General features: G+C 41.2%; 1 protein-coding gene across 4 annotated transcripts in view; it reads right to left on the bottom strand.

Moving 5' to 3' along the window:
- Window positions 1-12,578, bottom strand: part of plxna1b (plexin A1b) — a 180,199-nt gene that overhangs the window by 33,340 nt on the left and 134,281 nt on the right. For all 4 annotated transcript variants that reach the window (XM_079342273.1, XM_079342276.1, XM_079342274.1 and 1 more), the window contains exons 11-15: window positions 11,705-11,801; window positions 9,254-9,444; window positions 3,425-3,576; window positions 513-636; window positions 251-387 (exon numbers count right to left, since the gene is read on the bottom strand). In XM_079342273.1, the coding sequence (XP_079198399.1) occupies window positions 251-387; window positions 513-636; window positions 3,425-3,576; window positions 9,254-9,444; window positions 11,705-11,801 (701 nt within the window). The remainder of the gene's footprint in view (window positions 1-250; window positions 388-512; window positions 637-3,424; window positions 3,577-9,253; window positions 9,445-11,704; window positions 11,802-12,578) is intronic.

Consider the following 12,578-nt stretch of genomic DNA (forward strand, 5'->3'; position numbering starts at 1 on the left):
TTTTAATCTTGGGTGTGATGAAGTACCAAATTAAGTTTTTCCAAATGAATTCTCTCCATATCTGTGATTGTGTTGTGGTTTGAGTCATTTTCCACATACCATACCAAACATTCTCTGGGATCTCATCATTCCAGAGGAGCATAATTTAAAAAAAGAAACTTCAGAGTGAAAATTACATTTAAATAATTTCTCTCCAAATCACCTCGAAAAACAAACCCGTGGATGTTAAAGGGAACTTTAACTAACGCACCTTTCGAAGCGACAGGGATGAAGTCCTATCTTTACAGACACAGCGCTTCCTGCATTCAGATGACTGCCATTAATGGTGATTCTTGTTCCTCCAGACAGCGGCCCAGTGGAAGGGTAGACACGGGAAAAGTATGGAGACTGAGAAGGGACACAAGCAGAGGACAGGTGGATTAATTAATGCTGCAGAGCATTAACAGAGATGTAATACTAAAAAACGTCCAAAAAGCTTTTATTTAAGATGCCTACACTCGACCATCCCTTACCACAAAGGTGAAGGCCTTGGTGGACAAAGCTTTGTAGTCCGGGTGAATGCAGTCCCGGACGCACACTTCTACCTGGGCGTCCTGCACTCTGTAACCTGTGGCATCATTCAGCCGACAAACAATCCTGCAATGAAGGAGAATGGACACAAAAAGGTGAATTCCATCATCAGTGCCACAAAAATAAATACACAACTTTGTCTGCTCAACAATAAGACAGCCATTCCAGAATAAAAACATGTTCTTGGCTGAACAAGGAGTTCTGAAAGTGAGGGAAAGAGATAGAGAAACAGTACAGAACAGATGATGGCTCAACATTTTTCTTCTGCTCAATCCAAGTCCATAAAAATGTACAAACTGTTTCTAAAGCCTGGTTTTGGAGTATAACACAAAGCAGAACAAACATTTTATTATAGGAATGCTGCAGTGCTAAGACAAGGTGGAGTTTTATGTGCGTGTATGTCTTGGCATTAGTGCGCAGTGTAAAACCATCAGCATTGCACTTGGCCTTGGGTGATCGCTGGCCAAACGAAAAACCACTGGAGATGATTGAGTGAGGGAAAGGGGCGGGAAAGGCAGTGTAGCCCACGGGGAGGCACATACACACACACTTCATGTTTCACCCACTGGAGACACACTTGACTGTTAATTAGCCAGCACGAATGAATGAGACAGAGAGGAAGGGTGAGAGTGCAGAGGAGAGGGAGCCGAGAAAGATGGAGAGTGAGAGGGAGAGAGAGGGTTATAGAGAGAGAAAGAGAGGCTCAGGCTGATTAATTGAACGAGCTCATATCCTGCACATCTCCTCAGCTTCCCTCCCTCTCTGAGATGAGTTATTAACTCTCCTGCTTCCATCCTCCCTGCAGGTGGCCATGGCAACTGCAGCGCTGTAGCGGCGATGAATTTTACATTCCGATGCCGCTTTGTTTTTATTTTCCCTTTCATTTATTCCCCAGGTCTCCCTCTGTGACAGGGGCCACCATTAAAATGCTGGACAGCTCTCAGTTAGAAACTGCAGCTTCACTTGCATCATTACCGCACAGATGACAGGTGGCTTCATTGAGCAGTTATGTGGTTAGAAAGACAGAACATTCATGGTACATTCACGAAGATGGCAACAATATAATTTATAACTCCCTCAATCAAATTACTGAGGGAAATGTAATGGTAACAAATTATTCATGAGCCAAATTGTCACCTGGAAACAACTAATAAGGCAATAAAAAAAGGATACCAGGCTCTTTTCATCCTCATTACTGGCAATGATTTACTTTTGTCAATGTGCACTCAAATCCATCTATTAAATAACTGAATGGCTGAATGACGAGTATGATTATTAAAAAATATACTTTTCTCACGCAATAATTTCACTTAGCAGGCGTGGCAGAGAGACAAAACCCCCCCCCAAAAAACACCACAGGAGCGAGAACAATGTGTCCACATTTTGTCCAACAGTTAGTGAAACCCTCCTTCTCTCCAGCAGGTGACCTTTGAACTCTGCTGTCAGTCCCCTAACCCCATCCTGTCTCCCGTGCCACGGCTCTGATGGGGTCATAGGAATGACGAGAGGAACTGGGCCACTAATGGCACCGTATGGCTAACATCACTTTTAATTAGCATGACAGCCTTACAGGCAGCCGAGCCCTCCTCCACCTCGTTCTCTGGTTGCCACGGCAACAGGCCAATGCAGTGTTACAGGGCTGACGGGATTAAACGTTGACACCTTGGTTGTATTTGGAAGTTAACGCTACATTGTAATAGACATAAGGTAAAGAAGAAAAAAAAAGATCACCTCACATTAGTCTGGTGCTACATGAAGAAATGTTCTGAGTGAATGCAACGACATCTGAAGTTACACATTTTAAATCAAGCCTGAAATGTCACAAAGTTGTTACGCCCATTTCACACTGCACAGCCTTTTGTTGTCCTGACTGTCAAAGCATCAAAGTCACATTTCTTAGTTTCCTTCTTAGTGAGAGAGGCAGAGTCAAAACTAAATCGACTGGGATTGTGCTGCAAAACTCACATTTGTGTACAAATGACAGCTGCATGTTTGGAAATAGAATATTAGGACACCTCCAGCAGTGACGAGCGTCCCCATTTTCTCCTCGCTCTAAATTGTATCTTCTATGCTTCCGGTAGAATTTAAAGTATAATAGCGAGCGTGACTCATTCAGTAGTTTCTCAGAAGGCTCTGATCTTTCTGGGTAGACGTTAAAGCAGCATTGCGAGCCTCACACAGGCTGCGGTGAAGAGAAATGTTACTCTTCATATTGTGTGTGCAATCTAACTAATGAATTTCATAATTATTCTTTCATAAGAACTTGGAAAACTTAAAGAGACATTTATGAAGTTCAAATCAAAAGGTTTTCTAACATTCCATAGTTAGAACAAAGAAGTTGATTGTTTACTGTTGTTCCTGAAGCTAAGCTTTTCTCTGAAAAAAGACACCAGTTTTTGATGAATTTCACCTTAACAACAGTGGATGGACACATAGCAGTGATTCAGACTTCTCAGAAAGTTCTTAAAAAACAAAAGCAGAAGCAGCGTTCACAGAAAAGCTGACATTTGAGAGATTTTGGAAGATATTTATAGCAACCCCTTCGAATGGCCTTACCTTTTTTCCCACAATAGGCCAACCAGTTCTGATTAAGGTCTTAGCTGCACAACGCCCAGCAGCACCAAAACACAATGCTAGCGATGAATTGGTTTTGTTTGAACAAGCAGAGAAGTGTTTAACCATTGAAGGGTTACCAGAAACAGAGGTCTAAGAGAGAGGCAGTGTTGTGCTCAGCAGTCTGTGTCACGTCAATAATGGACAAAGGCAAGTATGGAAGTAAAGAATCTCAGAATCAGACAGGTTCGGTGTGAGTGGTAGGAGCGAGGGGATGAAGACAGAGACAGGGTGGACGTACTGCTCAGCACTGATGTATTGGTCCTCCTGAGGGTTGCAGGCCACCTTGCCGATGCGGACTCCACTCTGGATGTCTTTAAACTGCAGACCCAGGTTCTCCCCTGTGATGGTCAGCATGGTTCCTCCCTGCCTAGGTCCGGTCTCTGGAAACAACTGGATGAAAACACAAATTAAAGAGGACATATGTTAGCCAAAACATATGTGACTATTGATTTTCATCCAAAGCAGTAAATCATAGAACACACATTGTATGTCTGCGTGGATGACAGTTTACTTTAGTCATTATGGTCACCATTCGCTGTGAATGACTCAGATACTTGCTACCTCATTAAGGGAGATGAATAATGACCTTGGATCCATTAACTCAGCCTCAACTCAGTCAAACATTCACAACCTGCCAACTTACACACTTAACCTGGACCCACCCATCAAGCCCTCACTTACGTCTCTCATTTAACCTTGTGACGATTAATCTACTGAACACAATTACTCCACACGGCGACCTCTGCTCCCTCTCCTTCCCCTAGAGGTCTGCAAAAGGTGTGCGGAGGTGCTAATGGCTACCCGAGGCTAGCCCAATCACTAATCACCGTCCCATTCATCCAGCCGACAGACGCAGACAATGGCCCCTTTGGTAATCAGTCTTTACTAGCATAATTAGGGCTAAAGCTAATTGGATTAGAACCTGGCGGGGGAGGGGGGTCATTTGTCACAGCGGGTTGGGACTAGGGCGAAGAAGGATCAGACGTTGGTGATTGGGTGTCTTGAAGTAGGGCTGTGGCTAAGGTCCATCTTTGACATGGCTTGTCATAAAATAAAAGGATAAAATGAATTACTAATTTAGTTCCTATTCTTGTTCTCAGGCAGACATGTCCTCAAAAGAAGGTAAGAAGCCCTGTGTACGTACAATCCATGTGCAAAAAAAACCGACTAAAGTGTTGAAACACAATGAATGAACCAATGATTTCCCCTTTTGTTGACCAGTTTTAAAGCGAACAACATTTCTGATGAAAACGAGCTGTTTCTGTTTGGTGACGTGGTGATTTGTCTCCATTTTGTCAATTAGAAAAAAAAAAGGCTTGTTCCCTACATTTGCTATTACCCAGATATCCACAAATAACCCGATTCTATCTTGTTTACTTTAGACGGGTACAAAACAAGAAAAAGATGCCAATTCAAATTTAGTCCAGATCGAGTGAAGCTAGCCGTTTCCCTCTGTTCAAAGTCTTCGTGCTAAGCTAAGCTGATTTACTGGGGGTAAGACTTAACGGAAGAGTCCGTCATCACATCTAAGGCTGGGCACAAAGGAACAAGTTTATTTTCACTTTTTTTTTTTTTTTTAAATTGAACTAATATCTAATTTAATTTTTTAATTTAGGTGTAGCTCATGTCTCACATCTAAAATCTGTTCTTTTAAACTGCCTTCTACATTTCTCTTTCCTCATACTTGGCAATGATGTTCAGCCTAACATCATTATAGAAAAGATGGCAGGCTAGTAAAAGCCACAGGTGTTCAGGACACCACTAACAGAAACACACAATGGGAACAAAGCCCACTGTCATGTGGGCCAGAACTAAAATGCCACAGTGATATAATTAAGTTTGAGTGTTTTTCCATCTTACACCGGCTAAGCTTCTGATGAACATCTCTTCTGTCTCCCTCACCCTTTCCCTTTGCAGAGCTGTTTTTTTTCTTAATTCACTCTCTGTCTCTTTGTCAATGCGCCTGAATGCATTTATTTCAGATGGAGACAAAAGAGTGAGTGGCAAACAGTTGTGCACCAGTCAGAATCTTCAGATATGGTAATCAAATCTTTTTTCCCTCCATAAGCACTGGCTTATAAAAACACAAACACACACACTCATATACAAGTTGTTGCGTTCACAACTAAACAACCCAAACAAAAAGCCCTTTTGGATAAAAAGTACCAGCCTAAACACTCGCTCTATTCTCCTCTCACTATCACAGCGCCCAACACTCATTCAAACCCCCTTTTTTCCCTCTTCGTCTCCTCTTCCTCCCGTTGTGTCGGAGGCTTTGTGTGAGGCCTATTGTGGCTGGCTGAGCAGATAGCATCTGCTAGTTATTGGAAAAGGAGGAGGAGGAGGAAGAGGGGAGCAGAGGACACACTAAGAGATAGCACAAACACAGTGAATGGATTCTGAAGTTTATCTAGTTATATGAAAGAAAGTCACAAACAAACTGATGGAGGCATATAGTGAGTGATAAACGAGGGTATTATGAGTGTTTACCAACAAATGTTAACATGCAGATCATTGAAAAAGGACATGACTAAGATGTGAATCCAGACAAACAAAAAGAAGAAACTGTGACACAAAATCAAACTGAGGCTAACTGCTGAACTAGTTGATTTAGTTTTTTAACTGATTGATTTTGTCAAAAGGTAGCATCATTTCAAATTTAGAAGTAATACAACAGCTTCATTAAGAAATCCAATTATTGTTAAGCCAATTGTTACATCACTTTTATGAATAATAAGACTGCATGATTTAGCTGGGTTCATTATTAGTCTTCAAGCTGTAACAGTGAGATCTTTGTACAGCAACAATATCACAGAGGTCTGGTCAATACAAGCCTCTAAATAGCAAGACAGACATCCCTCTTATTTTCAACTAACAGAGGAGGCAAGAAAGAAGGAAACAACTGTAAAGAGATTAAGAAAAAGAGAGGTAACAGGAGGAAGGACAGGTAAGGAACGGCAGCTCATAAAAAAGTGAACGAGAAGAACGGGAAGAGAGAAAACTTGACTAAGAAAACAAAATATCGAGCTAAAATGAGACAAAGAAATCTGGAAAAGGCCGAAATTGCAGCACCAGTACATGAAAAAGTGTTTGCTGTACACAAGCTGTGAAACGAAACAATGATATGCATCCTGACCTTAATCCCTGCAGAAATCAGATACTTTTAGAGCACACAAAGACAACAATTTCTTAAACAGGGGATCACAAAGGATTGAAAAAAATACACAAAAGTGTGCCTAATGCTAAAACATTAAGAAATACACAACTCCTTACACACACACCCACAGATGCACACTAGTCTGGTTTGTGTTGTTTTAATTGGTTTCTAAGGGCAAGCTGTAATGCTCTTCCTGTCCCCTAGGAGAAGGCAGGCAGGAGATGATGGATGATGGAGGGCCAGGCAGCATCCAAGGCCAGTACTAGGACACTGCTGCACCACACTGGGAGACCAACCAGGCAGTGTGTGTCAGTATGTGTGTGTGTATATGTGTCTTTTTGTCACTGTGATTGTGGCTGTGATCGTGATTTGAGGTTACCCCAGAAAGCTACACTTTGTTTCTTATTTTATCTCCGACTTTAAACGTGTTATATTGTCTGTAAACAGACTTCCTGAAAAATGTGTGTGTTTACAAGCAGGAGCGTTTTTGTGCGTCTTTGTACGCCCACAAGAACTGTGCGTTTGCATGCAGTAAAAAGAGAAGTAATTAATCTGCAGTGCACAATGTCAGTGCAGACAATAAACACGGCACAATAAAAACAGCACTTTTATAGCCAAACAACCAAATTCTTACATTGTCTAAAACGAATCATTTAGAGCTTATAACACAAATTGCTTGGAGAACAGTATTAAGGTGCCAGAGCCATTACTGGAACAGTACCCAACTGCACCCTTTTGAACAATGTCAAATGGGCAATAGTACGCTCAAAATGACAAAATAGGTTCAGCCCTTACTGCTATGAAAGCTCTGGGTAGCTATGTGTCTGTGTTTTGTGTGTGGACACACTCTCTCTCTCCGGCTGCAATTCCTTCCCAATAGAACTCACATTCTCCAGTTCAAATGAAATTAGCAGCTAATCCCCGAGCTAATGGCCACACAGTGGTTAGCATGCAGCAAAAAATGAACAAAAAGCTTGAATAATTCAAAAAGAAATAAAAAAAAGGGGGTTGTCTAACAAGGAAAAGTGGATTTGACAGAATGGACAGGGGAAAAGTGGAGTAATATTCAATTTGTGTAATGCATGTGATGCTCTTTGAGAGAAATGAGCGCTGAAATGGCAGAAGAAAAAGGACAGCTTTTGTTTGTCGCCTCCGGATGTTCTTTTGGCATGAAATGTCACACTGTAAATGTCAAAGGTGGAGAGGAGAGGTGAGGTGAGGCTGGCAGCGCTGCTTGCTGATAACACTTCATCTTTTGTCTCTCTTTTCTTCTATTCTTCTCTGTATCTTCCAAGTTCTGCAAACCTGCTGTAGGTTTCTCTTCCTGCTGCTTTTGAAGCTCCTCTACGTCTCCTCTTTTTTTTTTTTTGACTGCCACCAACATCATGCCTTGAGGCAAGGATTTATCCCTCAATATGCATGCAAGAGCACATGCTTGCATGTAGACACAGATTCAAGGCCCACCCTACAATAGCCCCCCCCCCATCTTTTATACATACACACACAACCCAATTGCTTCTGTACGCTTGTTGCTAAGAGATAACTGAAGCGAGCAAGACAGAACATTAGTGAACGGATTTATCTATGTGCCAGTGCCCCAATTATCCAATATCTCCATTACACATTCAAAGAGGCAAACCCCTGTCATGCAGGAAATGTTCTGAGGGCTCCCACCATAAAGGTCTGCATCGATGAAACAGGCACGCATCAGAAACTATACATATATTTCACACTCATTTAGATGGGGAGAAGTGGCCGTCGATTTGATTGAGAAAAAGCTTCAATACGTTGGTGATGAAATTTAATTTAAAGGAAAATGTTTAAGGCGGGAACGCGGGAAAGAGAAGAAGGGAAGAGAGCAGAAGGAGGGATAATGCATGCGTGTGTGTGTCTCAGCGAGAGCGTGTGCGTGTGTATATCAGTCCAAGTGTTGGGCTTTGAGGATGCTGACCCGGGTCAAAGTCAGACCAGTACCACTGCCACAGCTCCAAGTGGCAGCAGATGGGTACACCAGGATGCATAGACGCCTTCGCTCACCCAGTCTGTCACATGCCCACTCACTTTCTACGCCCATGGTGGGACACAATTAGCACACCTCCATTTTTTTTTTGGTTTCCTTTCTTCACACACACTCTGACATTCATCCTCTCTACCACCTCAGGTGTGTGTATGTGTGTGTGTGTGTGTTTTTTTTTTTTTTTTGCACGTGTAGACATCATTTCTAATCCCGTCAGTGTGTTCAGTCGTGGTGTGTGTGAACCGCCTCCTCCTGGCTGGCCCATCTGTGTTGTGGTTGCAGTCATGGTGATTGCTTCTAAGTTGTCTCTCCTCCCTGCTGCCTCCCAAACTCGCTGGGAACAAACAATGACGCAGCACAGGTAGGATGTCTAATCTCGTCCTTTGGAAACTTTATTTAACAATCTTACTTTGATAATACTTTAGTTTGGGTCAAAGAGGAAGTTTCGTATTTCGAATTTAAGCTGAAATCAAGAAGTGGTGAACTTGACCCCTGCCCCTTTGACTCCTGCTCTGACAAAAACATGATTTGTCTGTTATAGGTTGATTGGCTAAGAAAATGACACCATTAGCATTTCTTTGCACACAGCAGATTCATGTTGTTTCGGAATGGGCTGCAGCCTTGGGGTGACCTTGGGGTGCTATTATGTGTGGCAACAGCATATACAGTAGTATCTAAAAACTAAATAACAAAAATGATGACCATGACCTTGGTTATTGCACGTTTATGATACAGTAACTGCATTAATGTGTATATTGTTGGATGTAAAGCACTTTGAAACCAATCTTAAAGGAGCAGTTGTGTGTACTTGTGGATATAAATATTCAGTAAACTATAAGCTACCTTCCTCAGCTGCAGCATGGCGAGTGTGCGTGGTTACAATGAAGGCTTACCTTGGTGATCTTGGGGTGTGCACAGCGACTGTTTCCTGTGGTGGCGTGCATCCATGTGGTCTCTGGAGGAGTGCACTCCTGCCTCAGGGAGCACTTCTTCTCCTGTACGCACCAGCCACACTCAAACCTGGGGTTTGCCTTGAGACACATCCCACAGCTGTCCCTCAGCGCATAGCATTTATAAAGGTGGGCTGGTGAGGCAGAAAGAAGAAATGTAAATTGTTATAGGGTTGGAAAGGAGTAAACAACATCACCATCAAAATACGTTTGTGTTGAACTATTACAGAACAACCTATGAAGGTAGAAAACGTTTTAAAAATAAGCTGCATCAATACTTCTGTTTTTAGTTTATCAACTTAAAAAAAAAGAAAAATTCTTAAACTTGTCAGTGTTGCTGAGAAAAAGTTAAGTCACAACATTATTTCCCAAAGACCTCAGAATATGTACTGGGATTTTTTTCTCTCTCACTCTGTTATTTCATCCCCAAATCCCATTGGTCACGGAGCAGCTTTAGCGCAACCCTGTACCAATTAGGGGCGTTTAAACGATTCCTCTCTAATTACATTAACATATCAGTATTTCAGACGAGTGAGCATCACTCACACTCCACCAAAGGATTATCATGATTCAAAAATAGGGAGGGTGAAGATGGTGAACAGAGATAGAGAGAGAGAGAAGGAGACATCTTTGGGCTATAGGTCGCCCTTCACAAGATGAAGGCTTGAGATAACGCACAACGCCAGACACTAATGCATCCTGCTTTATTTATTCAAAGATGCTATTTACTAGCACTTTGTCTGAGAACCACTGACTAGCATTTAATGTTGCCTTCATCAATATAAACACCCCACTGTTGAGAGCTGCAGTAGGGTCCCTATGTCTGTGAACTTAAGTCTCGTCTATGTTACAAACACATCAATATAACATATCACTGTATGTGAAACTTGAGATCTCAACAGCTTGCTTGATACATTACAGGGAGCAACATCAATAAAACAAACAAAGTGACTCTGTGGTGTTACTTTACATTACTGGCAGAGTGGTAACGATCCCTGCTTCACATGCTTTCAGATGTAACAACCTCAAATCAAAAATTTTATGAAAAAAAAAAAAAAAAAAAAAAAAAAAAAATCTGAATAACAAAACAGAACCAGACAATGCTGGATCCCTCTTCTGCACAGAAGTCCTTATGCATGTCATCAGCAGGCCCAATCAAATGACGTGGTTGCTGGTTTCTGCAGATGATCTTACCTGACCTCCCAGCGGGGGAATAGTGTAACTGAGCCCTGCTGTGCTGTTCAGGCTACAATGATTATGTGGACAGCAATGTAAAGACTACCCATTACGTAATGGTGTCAAGCTCTTTTTACACAGACGTACGCTGTGGTTCTTCACTAATAGGACTTTTAAACATCAGTGTGTTTCTGATAATACTGTGTAAAAACAGTTCATACATAATAATATACGGTACGGCGCTCATTACTGTTTTCCTTCTCACAAGGTGTCTTATTATACACAAACGTGATGTGATGCATTGTGGGGTAGAACATTTTGCTGCAATATAAAATACATAAAATGTACTTTTATTATTTAGCATTAGTATTTTTTATTGTCAAACATGTGAATGGTATAATAATATATAATATAATAATAATGGAATTATCAACTTACAGACCTCTACTGCTGTGTCAGATATTTCTATATAACTTCAGCAGCAACTCTAGACACTACCAACCACACCTACATGACTCCCTCATCACAGTTCCTAATATAATCAACAGACAATCACCTGAACTCTGTTCTTCAGAGGGTAACTACAGCAACTGGCTGCCACTATGCATTTGTAACAACAAAAAATGGTTTAAACACTTTTTTTTAATGAGGTAAAACCTGAGCCTTGACGGACATTTATTAGTCAATATGTATTATTGATTACAAATGACCTTTTTTTTGCATTTAAGCATTCCTAGATTTGCAGTCTTAAACAGATGCAACACACATCAAATGTAAAACCTATAATATTGCTCAGTTTCAGAATATCTATGTTCAACATCAACACAAGTGCAAATATGTATACACAGTGCTAAAGAACTTAGAGAATGAGGATATCAGTGCTGAAGGCAGATTTCATTATTGGTCATGAGATAAGAAAATGACTCTGCAGAGATGGAGATGTTTTTGAGAAAGTTAAAAAAACGTGGGGTTTTTTTGGTTCACAATGTCAGCCCTGATTTAAGAAGACAAAAAAACCCCCAAGACAAATCAAAACAGCTTCTTTAGTTAAGTCTATATAATGTGTTTTGTTAAAGGTTGACAGGCAGGTAGTTAAAATAAAACTGATAAATTTAAGTATACTTCTATTGTAACATATAGTATGTCTACTCCTTCTCTCCATGTCATTTCATAACTAGAACCAATAAAGGGGAATGAGACGGCACCACTATGTCTCACCTTTGATGTTGTAGGGATTGTCGATGACAAAGTTCCCGTTCCAAACCACGGACAAATCCACAGGGAGGTCACTGATGTCATTGCCCTCATAGGTATACTGAAACATAAAACAACAACATCAGCATTAGTAATCATAATTAAATCTCTGTTTTACACCCTAACATCATCATGAGGCATTCTCTGCCATTCAAATAAAATATTAAATCGGCAAAAGAGAACACAACCTGAAACAGCACACTCAGTTCTGCTAGAAGTTGCTGGTGGTAATGTCATACCCTGTGGCGCTCACACAGTTGAAGGGCCATAAAAATGAATGATGAAAGACGGGCTATATTGTGATTTTAACGCGCGGCACATCCGCCGCTGCCTGGCAGAGCACAGAGTTGATTAAGAGATTGGAATCCCTTTTGCCGTGTGACTCATTTCATTCCAGTGATGAATGAAACGCGTATATATCTCCAACAATAATATTCTCGTCTAATTTCATTTTTTGCATCCTGAACTAATACGAGTTGAAATGTAATTGACTCGTCATCGGTGTAATCAGTTTTATGGAATTGCTTTAAATGAGACAACAAGCTGGAGAAAAAAAGAAAAAAAAAAGCGCCGATGTGATGGCGGTGTGTTAACTGTGGGAATAACAGACAAAAGAGCTCCTATGAGACCCCGACCCAACTAAATATATCATCTACCACAATTATCACTGGCAAATAAAACGCAGCTTTAGATGTTACACTGCCTCTCTAATCCTCCACTCTCACATTTACAGAGCAGCCACTGTAAAAACACAATCATGCCATTCATCAAGAGCCCCAGACCCCTGTGTCTGAGACACATTTTTTGCATTATTTACTCCTCCTTTCATTAATTGCCT

Source organism: Symphodus melops (assembly GCF_947650265.1).
Source record: "Symphodus melops genome assembly, chromosome: 4".
Lineage (NCBI taxonomy): Eukaryota > Metazoa > Chordata > Actinopteri > Labriformes > Labridae > Symphodus > Symphodus melops.